The sequence below is a fragment of the Ambystoma mexicanum genome, chromosome 1q (genome assembly GCF_040938575.1).
Source record: "Ambystoma mexicanum isolate Mex_15411 chromosome 1q, UKY_AmexF1_1, whole genome shotgun sequence".
Classification (NCBI taxonomy): domain Eukaryota; kingdom Metazoa; phylum Chordata; class Amphibia; order Caudata; family Ambystomatidae; genus Ambystoma; species Ambystoma mexicanum.
In genome coordinates, this window is record NC_090922.1 from 1,207,435,427 (window position 1) to 1,207,455,466 (window position 20,040).

The 20,040-nt window shown below is 45.9% G+C and overlaps 1 protein-coding gene across 1 annotated transcript in view; it reads left to right on the forward strand.

Annotated features, from left to right (window-relative positions):
• The window catches only part of SLC35D1 (solute carrier family 35 member D1), a 180,277-nt gene that overhangs the window by 40,816 nt on the left and 119,421 nt on the right, over positions 1 to 20,040 (forward strand). Inside the window, exons 5-6 of the mRNA XM_069641946.1 lie at positions 13,881 to 13,952; positions 19,239 to 19,307. Of these exons, the coding sequence (XP_069498047.1) occupies positions 13,881 to 13,952; positions 19,239 to 19,307 (141 nt within the window). The remainder of the gene's footprint in view (positions 1 to 13,880; positions 13,953 to 19,238; positions 19,308 to 20,040) is intronic.

A 20,040-nucleotide genomic window follows, 5' to 3' on the forward strand; every position in this document is an offset into this window, starting at 1 on the left:
TGCTCAGTCACGGATTTACAGGCCTCTGTAAAAATAATTACAAGTATTTACTTGATTTATATTGGTTATTGTTTCAACCACTTGCACCTGAAACAGATTCATAATGTTTTACTTACCTTTGAACTACATACTGCATTTCTAAAATTATCAAAGTGATTTACTTAAGTGAATAATGCTTTTGGTTTTCTGAAAGCTTTTTGTGTTACTTTTCACTTACCTTGGTGTATACAAATAAACAATAACTTGATAGTGTCTGTTTCTTTGGCTTCTGTGTATACTCTGTTCTTTGTACCACCTACAGCCCTTTCTCCCTCCTAGATCAGCCTTGGTGCCCAGCCATTGCCACCAACAAAATGTGCGTGATTCAGGCCTATATTCCAAGCCTTGTCCCAAGTGTTGGTTTTCTAAAGTCTTACCTGTTGGTGGACCTTTGTAAAACACCCTAACATGGTATTTAAGAGCTACTAGCATGTAGCTCCTTCCACAAGTGAACTTTTCAGAAGGGGTTTGACTGACTTGTCAATGGCGCCCTCGTAATGGCAATTGGAAGAATGAAGGCTGATTAGTCTGTCATTAAACCTGTGTGCTCTTTCAGGTGAGTTTGAGGCCGCTGCTGCCTTTTGGGTTTGTCTGTGTTACGAATGTGTGCATTTGGCCTTTTTTAGGCCAATATTTCTCCAATGCATTGCTGAAAGATTGATCTTGGAGATTTTCATGTGCCAGTTAAGCATTATGAAAGATGACATCAATTTCTTTATCATTTGTGGGGTGTAGAAAAGCCCACCGGGCCATCAAGTAGAGCATTTTATGAAATGCCTCATAAAATGTCCGTTTGAAGACTAGCCACATTAATAAACATCCATCCTCTAAAGCCCCACATTTTCACCAAGTGCAATTTTCTCATTTCAGTAGTTGTATTTTTCTTACCATAATTTAATGTCTTTTTACCATTGTGTGCAGGCTGTGAGAGTCCTTTTGGAGAATAAGTTGGAATGGTGTGAGTTGCATGAATGTTGCGTTTAGATGTTTTAGAGCCTGTAACAGAAGGCTCAATTGTGTGGTAGGTGCTGACCGCCTCCCATGTTGGTGGTCCTGATCTGAAGGCCGGGTCCCTTAATGGTGTAAAGATCACCTAGCGCATAATGGAGCCCAGTGGTGTTAGGGCTTTAATGCTATTCGAGTTTATGCAAAGCCCGGGCAGCCTCATTTAAGGCTTCCTGTGACACGGCCTGTCTCCGTGACCAAAACCCAATGTGTACACATCTTTATTATAATTTTGTGCAGCACGAAATAGTCACTGAAGTGGTCTCTCTGGGTGCCTGGCTTGTCTGGAAGGTGGAGTTGTTTTTTTGGGCCCCTCCCGGATGTCCATACCTTAGTGTTGGAAAGAAAAAAGTTTGGAGACGATTAGAGGATGGCAAAGCAGATGCAAGGGTCATAGACATTGGGATTGGATGACGTAGTAGTCTGTGATGGCTTGACTGTGTTTCAGTTGAGGTGGTCTGGATAGAAGAAAAAAGGTGTATTTTGAAACATGATTGGAATTATGCGTACTATGAGAGGCAGCTTCAAAGATAAAAAGATAGGCAATTACACGTTAATGTGTAGATGTTGGATGTGCTTACTCTGTCCAGTTAAGTTGTGATGGCTTTAGACCCTGGATTATGTTTGCGTGTCTCCACTGGATACATTTCCTGGACCTCTAAACTTTGCAGTTTCAAGTGTGGGCTGGTCAAAATTAGACTAAGAGATTAACTGAATATAGTGGAGAACAAAGGGGAGGAATGGGTTGCTATGGATCAGTTGACACATTTCCAGATCTCTTACAAACCTGACCTTTCTAGGTGAGAAGATTGCATGATCAGAATTCCCTTGTTCCTCTGTCAAGAGTTAAGCTCCTACTGATGCCCTTGCCACAGTCCGACCCACATCTTACTTTGCGTTCTGAGTGAGCCAAGTTGCGTTGGCAGAATAGATATTTTGGCAGAATAGTTATATTTGTGTGCATACACTGAGCCAAAGCACCAGCAAATTGTCAGAATAGGACGACAGTGGGCATCTGCATTAGCAAGACCCATTGAAACCCAACCTTTTTAGCTGGGGACTCTTCCGCCTCGGGAGGTAAGAATGGGCATTTCCTATGAGGGGACGCTGTTGCATGAATTTTGCATGGCTGCAGTACAACAATATGCACAGAATGCTATGGCAGAAAGAAGACTACATGCCCAGAGCCCACACCACTCCTCAACACACGCTGAAAGCCAGGCCCCTGTTAGTATCATCAAAATCCAGGGAAAACCTGTAACAAATGCAAAAAAAGGAAAGAGACTGACCATTGCCTAAGGAGAGCCCACCTACTAAAGGGATTAATGCCAAAATACTAAAATCATGTTTACTCCACCTAGATCTGGTGACAAACGCGCACAATTTATCCATGATCTCGTTCTGAAGGAGTAACTTGACATCCTATGCCTAACAGAAACCTGGCTCCAGGACCACATTGGCCCAACAAATGCTGAGGCTGTACCGGAGGGGATACATTTATTCTAAAAAGAGTCTGGGATTGGAGGGGGTGTTGCTGTGATAGCCAGGGACTCTATCCACATGTTCCCGGCTACAACCACATGCTTGGGATGTGTGAAGTACACTCCCACAAACAGCAGCATTAACTGATCGTAGTCTATAGACTCCCCTCCCCCCCCTCCTCCCCCATCGCTAATGACAGATTTAAATGAAGAAATAACACTAACTAAACCTTCTCAAAGGCACGAATACTGCGACCTTGATGTTGGGAGAATTTAATAGATGGAGAGGAAATTCCAAGGACCAAGATCAACCTCAAATGCACTAAATGATATTGATTTCAAGGTGATAAATACAGAATCAGCCACAGCTAAAGGGAACCAACTAGACTGGGTTATTACCTATAATTTGGAAACCTACATGAAAGAGACCACTCTGTGCATCTGGTCGGACCACTATAAGGTGTCCTTCTCACTGCACATTAAAAGCCCCCAACCGAAAGATGGTAATGAACAAAAAACAATACAATCCAAAACGAAACTTCAAGAAAATGGAGAGCACGACTTCAAGAGTGCATAAACCAAGGCATGAGGGACTATAAAGAGGGAGATATCTGTGATGACGTCAACCAAAAATAATTACACGCACAAGAGTTAGACCAACTAGCTCACATTAAGACTAAACTCGTAAGAGCAAACAAAAACGATCAAAAATGTTTTAACACCAAGCTTGCGGCGCTGAAAAGAGAGAGAAGGCAGATGGTTGAGACAACCGACGATCTGGAAAGATTTTAGAAAGCTTTTATAAAAACGATATCCGTGAAGCAGAAAAAACTACAATGACCAGATTAATCAGCCTCTAACGCGACCAGTAAGTTGTTTGAAATCCTCAAATCAAATCTCCACCTTTTCTTCCATCCCAGGAGGACTGCGAAAAGGTATGAGGCATTTGCCAATAATATCAAGGGAGTCCATAACATCACAAATTGCTCACAAAGCCCAGTCACACTTGCCATCCCAAGATACATTACAGAACCAGCAGGAAAGTTCAAATTTCACCCTATCACCACAGAGGAGATAGCAAAATTACTGACATGCTGAAAATATCCTACCTCCAAAAATGATAATGGAGAACAACTCTTTGCACCATTACTCACCAAGATAGTGAATGCCTCCTTTTGCTCACCAAGATAGTGAATGTCTCCTTTAGAGACGGAATAATACCAAAAAGCATCAAAACAGTCACCATCACACCTCTGGTGAGAAAACCAGGCCTGGATGGAAATGACCCGGGAAACATGCGCCCCATCACCAACTGTAACTTTTTACTCCGTGATGGACAAGGTGGCTTCCACAAAGCTCCAAACATATGTCGAGGCAAATGACATTCTGCACAGTCAGGTTTCTCCAGCATTGGATCTTTCATAGATTCAGATGCTTGAATATTCCCCGTCGTCAGACTGGGAATCCTCTGTGATAAATTTAATAATACATTTTTTTTTAAAAATATATATACATTGCTACCTAGCAGTGCATGTACATAGCCCATTATGGCCTATGAGCCATTTCATTGTGTAGTCTCTCCACCTCACTTTGGTCCTTTATGGCCCCAGCCAATGAGGTGGCAGGGCCCAAGCTCCGCCCCCCGGCAGCCATCTTCAGATTTTTCACCGCAGTCTAACAGACACAGGGAATCCTCAAGCTCTCTGAGCTTTTTCAAATTCTTTCTACTTTTGTGTGGAATATATTTGGTAAAATATATTCCATCTTGTTCCCCTTCTTAGGGGCTTTGTTTTCAATTACCCTTGGAGACAAAACTTGTTGTCTTCCTCTCAAAATCGTCGACTGAACTTCTCTTCAGAAATGGAGGCACCTCAGGCTGTCAAGAAGCCTTCCCTGTTCAGGGACTGCACGAGGTGTAAGAAGAAATTGGTTTACTACAAAGACCCCCACGAGCATTGCATTTGTCTGTACCCGCATGACATTAAAAAATGTGAGATTTGTAGAACCTTTTCCACCAAGACCCTTCATGACAGGCATAGAAGACTCCTTTCATACCTGGAATCCAGGGATCAATCTTCGGACGAAGAGTCTGCCAGAACAGCTCCTGTCCAATCCAGCACTCCATCTGAGAGACAAACTTCAAAGAGAAGGGCCTCTTCAGTGGAAAGGAGTCCCTCTCCCAAATCCAAAAAGAGGAAGCTGGAATTGATGCCCTTTCTGCCTCCAGTTGACTTACCAAGCCAGAAAAAGTCAGCAAAATCTGCCTCCAGAGGTAAGGAGGAGTTTGCAAAAAACGGGGGGGGGGGCAGTCGTCGGCGGGTAAACCGTCCACGAATGAAGGGAAAGGTAAAGGCCCGTCATCGGCCATACCGTCGACGAAACCATCATCGACGACGACGCTTAAGACATCGTCGACAATTAGATCGTCATCGGACATGTCGACCACGAAGCAATCGTCGACGAGCAAGAAACACCACTCGTCCACGAAGCATTCATCCATGACACAGTCGTCCACGGAACATACTCCACATTCGTCGACGAAGCCCTCGTCGACGGGAAAATCTCAGTCGTCGACGAAGATAGCATCGTTCATAACACCTTCAGAGGCACCGCAAATTTCGGCAGTTACGGAGGAATTACTGCCGTCCACATTTGAAACTTCTGTCATTGAAAGCAATATCATTGAGAAGAATACTGAGACTGAACCACTGGTACAGCAATTTTCACCTTTGGGGCATATGGCAGAACCTCCGGATGTAATTCTTCAGGAAGAATTCTCTGATGCGGAAGTGGTGGAAGATTCCATCGGTCCCTTACCGAAACAATACAGCCCTCCTTGGCACCCGTCCACGGGAGAATCCGAATATCCTCATGACCCGATACTCATGTTATCCGTGCAGAGGATTGTAGAAGAATTTTACAAACGGCAAAGGGAGAAGCAAATCCCGAGTAATCCCTTAGAAGCAGGAATTATTCCTAGAGAGTCATCTCAGATTCCAGGCACATCTGGTTGCTCTCCTCACAGGAGTAGACCGCAAAAACGGACGAGATCACCTGCTCGGAGACCGAGGAGCAGCACCCACAGTGCTTCACCTACAAGAGTCCCGTCACCACAGTCATCGCACAGACCGCGATCTCCGGACGTGGATCCTACGATGGTACCGTCCACCATCTCGGTATCAGACTGGCAGGAGGATCCTTTTGGAGAATTCTCGGAACCAGAAGGAGAAATAACACAGGAGCCAGACGCACCCAGTGAGTGGGATGACTACGTAGTCGAGAAGCCCAGGAGGAGAGACTCGCCCGGCAAGGCCTCACCGCCGGATGATCTCGTCTCTTTCCACACCATTATAGGTAAAGCCGCAGAATTGTTTAAAATTCAGGTTTCTTCGGAGGAAAGGCAATCAGTGCTCTGAGCACAGGGACAAACGAAGGAGGACAGTGACCACAATTCCTCTCCTTGATACCATCTGGGATTCCGGATCCAAGATCCTATCCACGCCCTTATCGACTCCGACGTTGGTGTCCAGGCCAGAAAAGAAATATAAAGCTCCGGATTCGGCACCGCTTTGTTTGAGGGGTCATACGAAACCAGACTCGGTTGTTACAGTGGCGGCCAGAAAGAAACTCGCCAACCCCTCCTCACCGTTGTCGGCACCACCGGATAAGGACGGACGTAAACTGGAAGCCATGGGCAGGAAAGTATCATCTTCTGCATCCCTTACAATCAGAGCGGGCAATGCGCTGGCCATGACCGCAAGGTTCGATCGCGAGCTTTGGCTCCGCATGTCTAACTTGGCGAAGATATTACCACCGGAGCTCCAGGAGGAGGCAAAATCAATAATCGCGGATGGTGAAGCAACATCGGATCACATGATCGACACAGCGGTTGATGTGGCCGAATCAGGCTTCAGGCAGATGGCGCACGGCACGGTGCTCAGAAGGCAGGCCTGGATGAAGGCTACTAACTTTAGACCTGAAGTCCAGGCGCAGATATTAGACAAGCCGTTTGATGGCCAAGATCTCTTTGGAAAAAAGATAGACGACCATTTGAAGGCAATCAAGACAGACACGGACACAGCCAGAGCCATCAGTTCTTTAAAGGACAAAAGTAAGGACCATTGGTCTTTTCGTCCCTTTAGAGGTTCATCTTCCAAGTTCAGAGGATACGGTCGTTCCTCCTATGGTCAAAAAGCACAAGGCGGCACGTACCAAGACAATAAATATCAGTCATCCAACAGATACGCCCATAGAGGCAGACGTGGCTCCGCCCAAGGAAAGTCACAAGGCAAGCAAAACTGACGACCAATTTTCTCCCCCCCTTCACCACACCCCGGTGGGGGGGAAGGGTGAGCCAGTTTTTCCAGCGCTGGCAGTCAATTACATCGGACAGATGGGTGTTGCAGGTGATCCGAAAGGGTCACACCTTAGAATTTCTGGACCAACCTCCTTCTCTGCCTCCAACATCTCGCAGAGTGCATATGCTAAGACAGGTCATGTCCGAAGTCCAGAAGGCAGCAGTAGAACCAGTACCTTATTCTAAGAGGGGAAAAGGTTTCTACTCCCGATTCTTCCTCGTCAAAAAGAAAAACGGTCAATGGAGACCCATCTTGGACCTGAGGGCACTCAACAAATTCATCAAGCGCATAACATTCAAGATGGTAGCTCTACAAGGGGTGCTACCCTGGTTAAACAAGCACGACTTCTTGGCCACTTTAGACTTGGAGGATGCATACTTCCATATTCCGATCCATCCAGCACACAGATAGTTCCTCAGGTTCACAGTGGGAGAGCTTCACTTTCAGTTTCAAGTGCTCCCGTTCGGGCTAAAATCGGCTCCAAGAGTTTTCACAAAATGCTTGGCACCTGTAGCGGCAAGTCTCAGGAGGGCAGGAACGGACGTTTTTCCATACCTGGACGATTGGCTAATAAAGGCAAGTTCCGCTGCAAAGGCTCGCTCGGCAGTGTCGAGGACTGTCAACCTCCTAAAAGAGTTAGGTTTCTCCATAAACCAGACGAAGTCCTGCCTCGTTCCCAGCAAGGTAGCTCTCTTCCTGGGAGCCGAACTCGACACCAGCATTCCCAGAGTGAGGCCATCCACAGAAAGAATAGCAGCGATTCTATGCTCAACTTCGAACTTCCTACAGAAAGAGACAACATCCGTACGCTCTTACAAATCCCTATTGGGCATGATGTCATCATGCATATTCCTCATACCGAACTGCAGGCTTCGCATGAGACCGGTTCAGGAAGCTCTGGACCACCAATGGAAACAAGCTTTCGGATGCTGGGAAGACATTGTCCAGATTCCATCGACGTTGCGCAAGGCTCTTCGATGGTGGAATGTTCCGAGGAATCTTCTGCAGGGAATGCCGTTTCAAGCACCGACATCGACCCTCCTGCTGCGGATGGACGCTTCCTTATCAGGCTGGGGCGCTTATCTGGCGGACCTCCAAACCAAGGGATCTTGGTCGGCACAAGAGTCCCAACTCCACATCAACGTGTTAGAGCTCAGGGCCGTAAGGTTAGCGCTGAAAGCTTTCCTACCGGTTATAGCTGTCCAAGTTCTTACAGTCCAGACAGACAACACGACCTCCATGCACTATACAAACAAGCAGGGAGGCACGAGGTCACAGATCCTGTCGCAAGAAGCCCAACAGCTTTGGGCATGGGCCTTGCACTACGGGGTGCAGATCAGGGCAGAGCATCTTCCAGGAGTGGACAATGTCCTAGCGGACAGGCTAAGCAGAGAATACTCAGCGTCCCACGAGTGGGAGCTGGACGAAAAAGAAACCCAACGGATATTTGCCTTATGGGGCCATCCGCAGATCGACCTTTTTGCCACCAGGAACAACAAAAAAATGCAAGAGATTTGCTTCAAGATACCCGGAGCACCAATCACTGGGAGACGCGTTCTCAGTGAATTGGTCGGGGAAGTTCCTCTATGCCTTCCCACCCATTCCCCTCATGTCGAGGGTACTTCGCAGGGTAAAGGAACAGGATTGTTCTTTGATTCTAATTGCACCGGATTGGGCACGGCAAGTCTGGTACCCGACGCTGAGGCACCTATCCTGTCAACCCCCGATTCATCTCAAGACACATCAATATCTACTGACGTAACAGAACCGCAAGGTCCTCCACCACGACCCGAGGAGCCTGTCTCTCAAAGCATGGTTCCTGAGCAGCGCAAACTGATGCACCTGAAGTTACCATCAGAATGCTGGGATATCATCAGGGCCGCTAGAGCCCCGTCCACGCAACTTACCTACACCAGGAAATGGACCAGGTTTTCCAAATAGTGCGAGACCTCTGCGATCGATCCCTTCTCGGCCTCGGTTGATCAGATTCTGCCCTACTTGTTGCACCTGGCTAAGTCAGGGCTCTCACTGTCCTCTATCAAGGTCCATCTGTCAGCCATAGCGGCCTACACAGTAACCGCGGAGACGCAAGCCTTACTTTCCTTACCAGCGGTTAAGATCTTCCTGAAAGGACTGATGCGTACTTATCCGCCTACACCTACACCAGTTCCAGACTGGAGTCTCAACACCCTCTTAACAGCCCTCATGCAACCTCCCTTCGAACCCATACACAGATGCGATATGAAATTCTTGTCCTGGAAGACATCTTTCCTGATAGCCATCACTTCTGCCAGAAGGATCAGTGAGTTACAAGCTTTGTCTTCTGAACCTCCGTTTACTTTGTTCCAGAAGGACCGCGTCATCTTAAGGCCTCACCCGAAGTTCCTCCCCAAGGTACTTTCGGAGATGTCGTTCACTGAGCGCATTGTGTTACCAACCTTCTTCCAGAATCACGCTTCTGAAGCGGAAAGAACTTTACATTCTCTAGACGTTGCTAGAGTGTTGACGTTTTACTTGCAAAGAACCAAGGAGTTCCGCTCCTCAAACCGGCTATTCATTTCTTTCTCTGGCCGTACCAAGGGTCAGCATATATCTAAACAAAGTCTGGCACGCTGGGTATCGTCCTGCATCACCCACTGCCATCAATTGAAAGGCGATCCTTTAACTAGACCGCCGTCTGCGCACTCCACCAGAGGAAGGGCGGCGTCAACAGCATTCCATGCAGGGGTGGCCTTGAAGGACATATGCAGAGCCGCCACGTGGAGCACTCTGCATACCTTCGCGAAACACTACTGCCTGACTGAAGACACCAACAAAGAAGCTGCAGTTGGACAGGCAGTGCTCCGCCGTATTTTTGTAAAAGGTAGGACCAGCCTCCTTTCCCGAAGTAGATAACCGTTGTGTTGCTGCATGGTAAAGGTTTGATCAGAAATATGTTTTTCTGTATTTATGCATATATGTATATAATGGTGCCATGTTTTAACTGCTTGGTATTCTATTCAAGCATCTGAATCTATGAAAGATCCAATGCTGAAGAAGTCTTAGTTACTTACCTGTAACTGTATTTCTCCAGCATTGGTATCTTTCATAGATTCACATGCGCCCGCCCGCCTCCCCTGAGAGGCTGCTCCTATGCTCGGCATCCATCATGCTGTAATCTATACGGTTCAAAATCTGTAGATGGCTGCCGGGGGGCGGAGCTTGGGCCCTGCCACCTCATTGGCTGGGGCCATAAAGGACCAAAGTGAGGTGGAGAGACTACACAATGAAATGGCTCATAGGCCATAATGGGCTATGTACATGCACTGCTAGGTAGCAATGTATATATATTTTAAAAAAAAATGTATTATTAAATTTATCACCGAGGCTCACAGATCTGCAAACGCATACGCTGACAATCGCGGGCAGAGGCAAAACTGGCCTACTAATGCTCCTAGATCTTAGTGCAGCCTTCAATCTTTTGGACCATCAGCAGCTCCAATGGGCACTGGAGAAGGTGGCTAACTGCTACAAGGAGGTCACCAGTTGGGTGGCATCATTCTTGGCAGACAGAAAATCAAAAATTCACTCAATAGGAAAATGCTCTAAAAAATCTATTTTCTCTGGCGTTCCACAGGGTACTAGTCTGTCCCCACTCCTGTTCAATAGCTACCTCAGGTGTCTCTGCGTCCTAGATGACATCAGAATTTATTTCTCGAACTATGCAGACGACACTCAGTTGGTGGTAGAACTGAGTGGTTGTTACAGCAAAGATGGCACCAAGGTGGCGGCGTTATACACCATCATAGACGCCTGTATGGAAAATAATTGGATGTGTCTTAAGGCTGAAGCACAAGTCTCATACTTTGGTACTACCTACGACGGCTCGAGGCCATCCATCCATACCTGAGTGAAGAAAATTGTGCCACCATTGCCAGGGCCACCACACTATCCTGACTAGATTATGGCAATGCACTACTACTAGTCGCAATCAAGGGATACATAGCTAAATGCCAAGTCATCCCAAACAATGCAGTCGGAATAGTAAAAAGGAAACTAAGAGGAGAATACATCACTGAGGACAGAGTGGCTTTACATTGGCAAACCGTAGAGGACAGTATTCACTTTAAAATCATGACTCTAGTCCATAGATGCCTGTACGGTAATGCCCCAGCCTACCTGAAAGAAAGCATCACGCAGCATGTACCCAGGCAATCGCTAAGATCGGCAGTCCTAGGCCAGATCACTGGCTTAGCCCACAAGCGATCCAATGCACTGGGTAGGTCATTTCCAGTGATGGTGGCATAAAAATGGAACAACCTCCCCCAATGCTTAGACGCAAGCCTAACTACATGGCTTTCATAAAAAATCTGAAAACTCAACTTTAGATGAATGTGCAGCTCCATTAGTCGGGCTGGGTACCCATATGCAGACTCGCCACTTGTCCTGTTTTTATACATGTTTGTCTTTCTTGTCGGAGTAGGCACCCGGATGCCTGCAGGCTTTCGGCGTGGTACAAACCAATACGTTAACCTGGGGCCAGCAATGCCCAAAACGAGCAAGATTACATCAAAAAGGGAAGCTTGGAAAGCAGGTGGTTGGAGCCTCAACATGAAGTGTGCTGATTGGCTAGAGAGCTGTAAAATGTGAGAACAAAGGAAAAGCATTGAATTGGTCTTCAACTGTTTGGAGCCTGGATACTGCACTTGAGAGACAAATAATTTAATGCTGGTTGGGGCTGACTAGATGGATGGTGTTGGGTGCGATTTTAACTTTAATACGAAATCTCCCTCACTTGTGAGACCCCAAGAATTGTTTGCTGGACCGGTTGGATTTTTTTCCTCTACCTCAGTGAGTGGCAACCTTTTTCCACACAGATTGCGTACTTTTTATGTGCGTCATTTTTAAGACTCTCCATAGTGTCCTTTTAATGTTCTCCTCTTTGACAACTTTTTGGGCTATACAGCCTATTGTTGTTGGGTTCCCCTTTGGGCTTCCCTTTTAATTTTCTGTTATCACATTTCTAGACGAAATACAGAGAACATTTCTAATTCCCTTCTACCTTCGAGACCCCCCAGCTCTTTTGCTGGACTTAGGACTTTTAATTTTTATCCTGAATAGTAAGACCTTTTTCCCCACTCTCTCATGCATTTTCATTTGATTTGAACACTGTTTCTTTGGTTTTGGAGTCTGACTCCATAGGCGGCATCTTTTTACATTGTGACACACGGCACCCTCAGTGCAGTGTCACAGAAAAATCCTTTGGATCTCTGCTCAGGTTTAAATATCTTCTCTTGGATAACTACTGTTTCCAAGAATAGTAAAGTGAAATTGACTTTACTTACATTTTCCTCCTTTATAGACACAGCACACACTCACTTTCTTACAATAGGGTGCTGGAGGGGTTACTGCGTATTCCCTTTATCTAACTTCTCGTGTAACACCTTTCTACAATTAATGGCTTGCTGCAGTGGTTTACTATTGTGTTACCGCTGGCTCCGTTCACAGTTGCAGTATAGCACTCATGGGTTCCCATTTTGTCAAAATGGCCTGGTCCTTTTTTCTTGCGATTTACCCGGCGTGCCGGACCAGGTTTGATCCCTTAGTTTGTTTTGTCTTTGGCAGTGTTCACTGGTGAAGCCCGCCTCTAGCGCCATCATGTCTGGCAGGGCAGGAAGCAAAGGAGGTACCCGAAACACTGTGCTTATTCTCCTTGGTTACAGGAATGTACCCAAAGGTGATTGGCCAACTGTCTGTCCTTGGACGACAGCCTCCCTGCTGTGTGAGTGACAGCTAGGCTGCGAATGAATGGGAGAAACTTGCAGAAAAGGTGGTCTTTTGCAAGGAAGGCAGAGTCGACCACTGGACGAAGGAATCAAAGTAGAAACTGGAATAGAAGCTTTCTGCACCTCCTGGACCGTTGGTTTGCCCAACTGTCCAGAAACCAAAAGAAATGCTGTTGGCTTCACTTTATTATTTCTGTTATTATATAAATGTAAAAGTATACCAACTGGGTCTTGCTTCCCCTGACCTACTTTTTTTTAGCCTCTCTAGATTAGCCTCTCTTGAGTTGTAGCTGACCTTGGTCTGCCTGGTGCAATCCTGTTATTGCTTACCTTAGTCTGTGTTCCACTGATCTGAATAGCAACTGTAATTGTATATTACACTAAAAGTCTTACTCGCCTGGTATAACTGTGCGTTATCCTGAATGTAGTTGTAGGTTTATACTGTTCCATGAATTTGTGTTCCACTATAGAAAAGTATCCTGGTAACAGGGTTGGTTTACTAAGTGATTCCTTAACCGAGGGTCACTGCATGACTGACAAGGTCTACTACCCTTGGCTTACTGTAAAGTAATGTAAAAGCAACTGATGGTTTTACTCTACATGAATAGGTGTATCCTATACTAAATGTGTTTGATAAGGTCTGACGTCACTAGAAATACTGTTAGTATTCTCAACAGATTGTATGCTTTGGTCTATGTACTTTAAAGCATAGTGTTGTGTTTTTATAATGTGTTTTGACTCTGAAAGAGTACTTTCCCCAAGACTTAACTTGGCCCAACTATTGATGATATTAAATGTTTATAATACTTCTGGTTGTGTTACTGTTGAACTATTGGTATGCACAGGTTCTTTGTACTTTCTACAGCCCCCCCCCCTCCCGTCCCCTCTCCCTCCTAAGGGAGCTCTGACTGCTCTGTCTATGCTACCAAATACTCTGGTGGTACAGCCTTATACTAAGAGTGGAGTCGTGTACTGTCTCGATTTGTATGGTTTTACTAAGCTTAAGAAAAACTGTCCTTAAAGATGGATCTGAAAAAACTATGGCTAATATATCATTGTCCTACTTGGAATTTTAATTGGTAGAGTACAACAGGTGTGATACTGCTTATTATGCGTGTTCTGTGTTCTGTTTTCGCTATATAATTGCTATGTTTATTTCTAGCAATGTGTTTCCAGCTAAACGGTTACCCCCACCTCCCAGTACTTTCTAACTGACTTTTGTTTTTTTGCAGCCTGCCAATGTTTACAGTCCTTAGACGGTTCTCTATTCTGTTTACAATGTTTGCAGAATTAATTCTACTCAAGTAAGTACATGTTCTCTTTACTACTTTACCAAAAATTGGGAAGTTTTTCTTTTTTTTCTTCTGTTGCTTAAGCTGTGTAGAACATGGTATAGAGCGGTTGCTGTATTGAAATTGTTTGCCTTTGCTGCCTGAGACAAATTGGCAATGGTTCTGAGATTTGATTTGATTGAGATTTGAATACGTCTGTGGCACTGTTGTTACACCCTCCCGTGGAATAGACTCACGATCACATTTTTCTCTGTCCATATATATATATATATATATGCGCCTGCACTCTTGTTTAGCTTACGGTATCTGAAGAGAGAATGTAAGCACATCGCTCGCTCACCATCCTCCACCGTCGCTGCAAATATCCTCTCAATGCTCATTGTCCCTTGCCTTGCCCACCGCAGCTCTAGCAGGTGCCTATGTTCATCACTATCTCGTGCATTTACTGACTGATCTAACAGACCTGTGCTGCAAATATCCTCACGTGTCCACTCTGCCCTGCCTGTATGTGATTACCTTGCATAACTGTGCCACGCCATCGGCGGCCTTAGCGATACTTATGCGTACACTTATTGCGTGCATTTACTGACTGTTCATACTGCTCGCTGCCTTTACCTAATGAGGCCATAGCACTGACTGTATACCTCTCATTGCGAGCACGCATTGTCATTAAAGATGCCTATGTTTACTTTGATTGCATAGCTCATTTAAGTGCTCATTCTGACCTCTGCCTATTGCTGCCTGAGTAAATACCCATGTTTACTGCTATTGCAAAGTTCATGTAAGTGCTCACATTGCCCTTTACCTATTGCGACCTGCGCAGGTGCCTATATTCACTGTTATTGCTAACCTTAATTGACTGCATAAAGTGCCTTTCCACTCGCTAAACCTTTGCTACCATCACTACCATTACCACTCAGTACCAAACCTCCCATGATGAACACACTTGGAGGTGCTACTTTGACCATGGCAACGTTCTTCCCTTTGCACTATACCAACTCAACTATGCAACTCTACCCAGACTCGCTATCCCCAGTGGACTGGATAAACCGATTCACTCGTCCACCTACACCCTTCACAACATGTCACACCTCTCAAACACAAGACTAGGCTCTCGCCTCCTTCTACCCACTACTACCTTCTTGAATGCAGCCCCACCAATTAAGATTAGAAACACAAGACTCAGCCACCGCACTAGCCTCGACCTAAAACTCGCTACAATGCTCGCCAACCAGTCCAAGATCCCTGTGCAGCAAACTGCGCACATCGACCCTTCACCCAGTCATAATCCCATAACACCCCACACTCAACTACCCACAAAAGTCAACCTCTCATCCACCTCCATAAAGGGTGCCCTTATCAATGCCCGCTCACTGGTAGCCTGCACCACTGATATTACCGACATAATCTCGCTGCCAACCACTTCGACTTTATCGCCATCACTGAGACGTGGCTCCACTTAGCAGCTGGTCCCACATTAGCTCTAGCCATCCCGGACAACTACATCATCCGTGCTGACAGAAAAAACGGAATAGGAGGAGGTGTAGCAATTATTGCTAAATCCATCCTAAACATCAGAGATGTAACTAACGCAACCCTACCCTCAGCCGAACTCCTATCCATTAAACTCCCATTATCTAACACCCAAACCATCCTCCTACACATTATATACAGACCCTCAGGTCCTCTGGCCACCTTTTGAAGAGGTTATCTCTCTCCTACTCGCTACAAACACTAAACCTAAATCACAAATCGTCATCATGGGTGATTTCAACCTGGGTCTCAATGACCCTAATGACACTCACGCCACCTCTCTCAATGACACCATAACTCATTTAGGCCTCACGCAACACATCAATAAACCAACACACAAAAGGAAGATCCCTTGACTGGCTTGCAGATGCCAACTGCAACCTTTCACTGACTGACATCATTCCTTGCGCATGGACTGACTATCACCTTCTCTCTACCCAGAACCATACCCACAACCACACCACCCTCTAGGACACCACAAATAATCTCCAGAAACAATCGCAACATCACTATAGAGAACCTTAGACCATCACCAAGGCTTACCTTCCCACTCATGACAACCCATCTACCCTTGTAGACCTATACAACACCACTCTGGAACTAGCTCTCAACCAGATAGCCCGAGAAAAGCCCCATCTCTTGCCACCAAAGACACATTTGTCGCAGCCGCCTCCACCTACGAATGTGCCATCTTAAACGCAAAAATGATTTATAACACGAGAATACTCCACGCCAAATCTGGTACCAAAGAATTATTCTCTATATTAAGGGAATTCGAATCACCACTGCCACCTACAGAGGACTGCACCAAGGACAAGGTCTGGTGTAACAATATTCAGCTTGCCCTCGCCAACAAGATTGCCTCCTTCAAGCAAAGATGGAAGCTAAAAAAGCTAACCTTGCTGCCAAAGATAACCTCAATAGTAAAGACTATACTATCCCAAACTGCCCCCCTTCCACTTCTCTCCAGTCACGGAGGAGGAAGTAGTTAAGATAATCGGCAGCCTCAAACCATCCAATTGCAAAGGCGACTTATGCCCTGCATCCGTCATCAAAGATGGATCTAATGAGCTAGCCCCTCTTATCACCTAATTGATCAACTCTTCCTTTAAAAACTCAGTGGTCCCCAATAACCTCAAAGAAGCGTGGGTCCTCCCCTTCTCAAAAAACCCAACCTAGACCCTAACATCCCCACGAACTATAGACCCATCACTACGGTCCCTTTTCTCCTTAAAATCTTAGAGTAGCCTACCTCCAAATACAACATTTGGAAGACAACAACCTCCTAGGCTTGCGACAATCCGGCTTTAGACCCAGGCATGGGACCGAAACCTCCCTCCAGGATCTAAAAATCCAATTGGATGATGCCAAAGACCAGGGCAAACTGGCCATTTTGCTCCTGTTGGACCTCTCCGCTTCCTTCGATCTGGTTGCCCAGCAGATCCTCACAACACCCCTCTTCGGCTGCTGCATTCTCACAGAATCCCACCAATTGGATTCAGTCATTTTTGTCTGACGGGTCGACTAGGGTCTTCGCCCCCTCCGCGGCTGCTGACCCTATCCCAATCCAATGTGGAGTTCCTCAAGGCTCCTGCATTTCGCCAACACTTTACAACATCTTCACTAAGCTCCTCTTTGACCGTCTCGACGAACTGGGTGTCAGCTACACTAATTACGCAGACGACACCCAGGTCTTAATCACTCACTGGTTGCTATGAAGATGTTTCAAAGCTTAAGGAAATCTACCTTGAAATTCAAGCCTGGAGGGCCACGCACAGTCTGTCTCAATGACGATAAAACGGAACTGCTTATCGTAGGATCCCAGGACCGCCTTAATAAATTGGACACTAGGTACCAATCCTTTACCATTGACGGCAACATTATAAAAGTCTCCAAAGAGGTCAAAACACTAGGTGTGTACCTCGATTCCACCCTGTCGCTAAAAAAAACAAATAAACACAACCATTTCAACCACCACCTACACCAATAAACTGATCAATGCCTGTAGGCCTTTTCTTTCCCACTCCAGTTGCCTCACCCTATCTAGAGCGTTGATATTGTCTAAATTAGATTACTGTAACACACTCTACCTAGGCACCACCACCAGAAATTTGAACAGACTCCAGATTCTCCAAAATAACGCCTTAAGATGTGCCCTCAACCTCCCACGTAAGGCCCACATATCTACGGCCAGCAAAGAAGTCCAATGGCTCCCTATCCGGGACAGAATCAAGCTAAGAACCCTTGTCATCACACAAGTGCCTGTCCTCACTGCCCCACGCTACCTTTTGGACAAATTCGCTAGACACTGCTCCATTAGACCCACCAGAACTCCCTACCTGCACCAACTAAAGGTTCCCTACTACAATCTAAAAACAGCAGGAGGATCCAGCTTCCCAGTGCTCGCAGCTCAATGCTGGAATTCTCTCCCTCTTACAATCCGATCGGAAGCCTCTTTCTGGCCATTCAGAGCCATGGTGAAATCCTGGCTCTCAGCCTAAACACCTTGCCATGTACTTGCACTTATTCCTGGACTCCTCTCCACTATCCAGAACTGTATGTCCTATTTAAATGATGAACTGGACCACCATGTAACTCTGTCCTTTCTTTCCGTTGTAATTATCTCATGCCACATTCTGTACCATTCCTTTTGTCCATTTAATGTATGTACCCTTTTTCTATACATGTGTTCGTGTAACAATATGTAACTATGCTGTGCACATGATTATGCGCCCAGCTACCTGAGGGTTCGGACGGGCTCTATAAATAAACAAACTAAACTTTTTTGAAAGTAGTGGTGGGAGGAGGCTTTCAGTCCTGCCTTTTGCCCAATCCAGTTTCTCTGCAGAGTGATGGAAAGGAGAGAAGTAATAGAACAAAGGGGATTGGAGAGGGGCCGATACCCTGGATAGGAAAGTAACCGAAAAGCACTACCAGGGGTAACAAATCCCGCCAAACCGCGCAGGGAAAAGTACATGCTCTGTTGGGGCAGAGGGAGGGTTTAGAGGCATGGTAGGACTCTCACTGTGTGACATATGAGCCCTCGGGCAAAGGATAAGCAGCAAGGCCATACCACGTGGTCAAACTGATGTGCAGCCAATCTACATGTACACCAGAGTGTCCCCCGTGGGTGATGGTCTCCAAATCCAAAGCACATGTGCTAAGAAAAAACAGTGGAACTTCTGTTCGAATTGAAAATGCTTGTTCTACTACAAACACTGTAAATCAAAAGCAAGCTGGACACAGTAAAACTGTGTAACACAAGACCATGTATAATGGAAGCACATAGTTAAAACCAGCACCCCTAGTAATGAATATCAATTTTACAGAAATGAGGAGGACTTGTCTGCTGTGATGCTCAGCGATGAGGGACCACTGCATGGGCTTTCATGTGCTGGCACCTGTCCTGCTTGGATGAGCCGAGGTCATGACCACTGACCTTAAGGGAATTCTTTTAAACTGTTCATACGTTTTGTAAAGTATGTGGTTTCTTTGCTGTTGGATCAGTAGATCAAAGTCTCCAGTCTTGACACAGAAATGAAAGCTTAGCCACTCGAGTTTTCAATTGATTTTTACCATTCATCCACCAGATCCTGTTATTTGAGAAGCTTCATTTCTTATCCATACATGGCTGTGAGATTCGCCACCTGTCCCCTTGCCTGAAGAAGTACAAGATGGAGATTTAAGATTAATCCGTAGTTGCCTGTGAAATTGCATATTGCAACTTGAAGTTGGATCTTGATTATTTTCTTCATGTTTTTACAGAAAGAAGTTCTCTCGTGGCATTCAGATGACAGTATTTGCAATGATACTTGGTGCGTTCATTGCAGCAAGGTAAGATTTGCTCTTGGTAATAGGCAAGTCATTGTCCTGCTAATTAAGCCTTAAACTATGAACCGTACAAATTAACTGAACTGGCGTAAATGTTTTTTCTCCTACTAGGAACCAACAAATATTTTGTAGCTTATGTGATGCATAATGAAGGGATGATTTTAACACTGCCCTTATTCTATGGTAATGCCATAGTTTGATGTAGTCCCAGCACAATTTTCCTGAGATTGTCATTGGATCTCAGTCAGAATTCATATGGCAACAAAAAAGACTGAGAAATTTATTTTTCCAACTGCACTGCCCCCTCTTCACACTTATGGGTTGGGTATTGTCCAGTCTACTTCTACTTTCATCCCCATCTATATCTTCCCCTCACTTTCCCCCTTGCTTTAAGGGAGGTGACATGTGGGGAGGGGCACACAGCTTAGCTTGTAGGTCTTTGGTTATCTACCCAACCATTGTCTGCCGATGGCCTCCCTATGACTAGCCCCTACCCGCCTCTCCCTGCCCAAAACACATCCTCCTGGGATCGCTCCAAGCTAGCTCTACCCAGTGCTTTAAGTGGGCCGGGCCCCAGCAGTCTCCAAAAAGTGAGGCTGAGCCGGGCCCCCTGGTCCCACCACAACATTGGCGGGATGGGCTCGCCATTAAGTGAGGCAAGCTGACAGAAGCGCCAGCCAGCCACAGCAACGCATGTCTGTCACACTAAATTCCTCTAGTGAACCTTCTCGTGAGG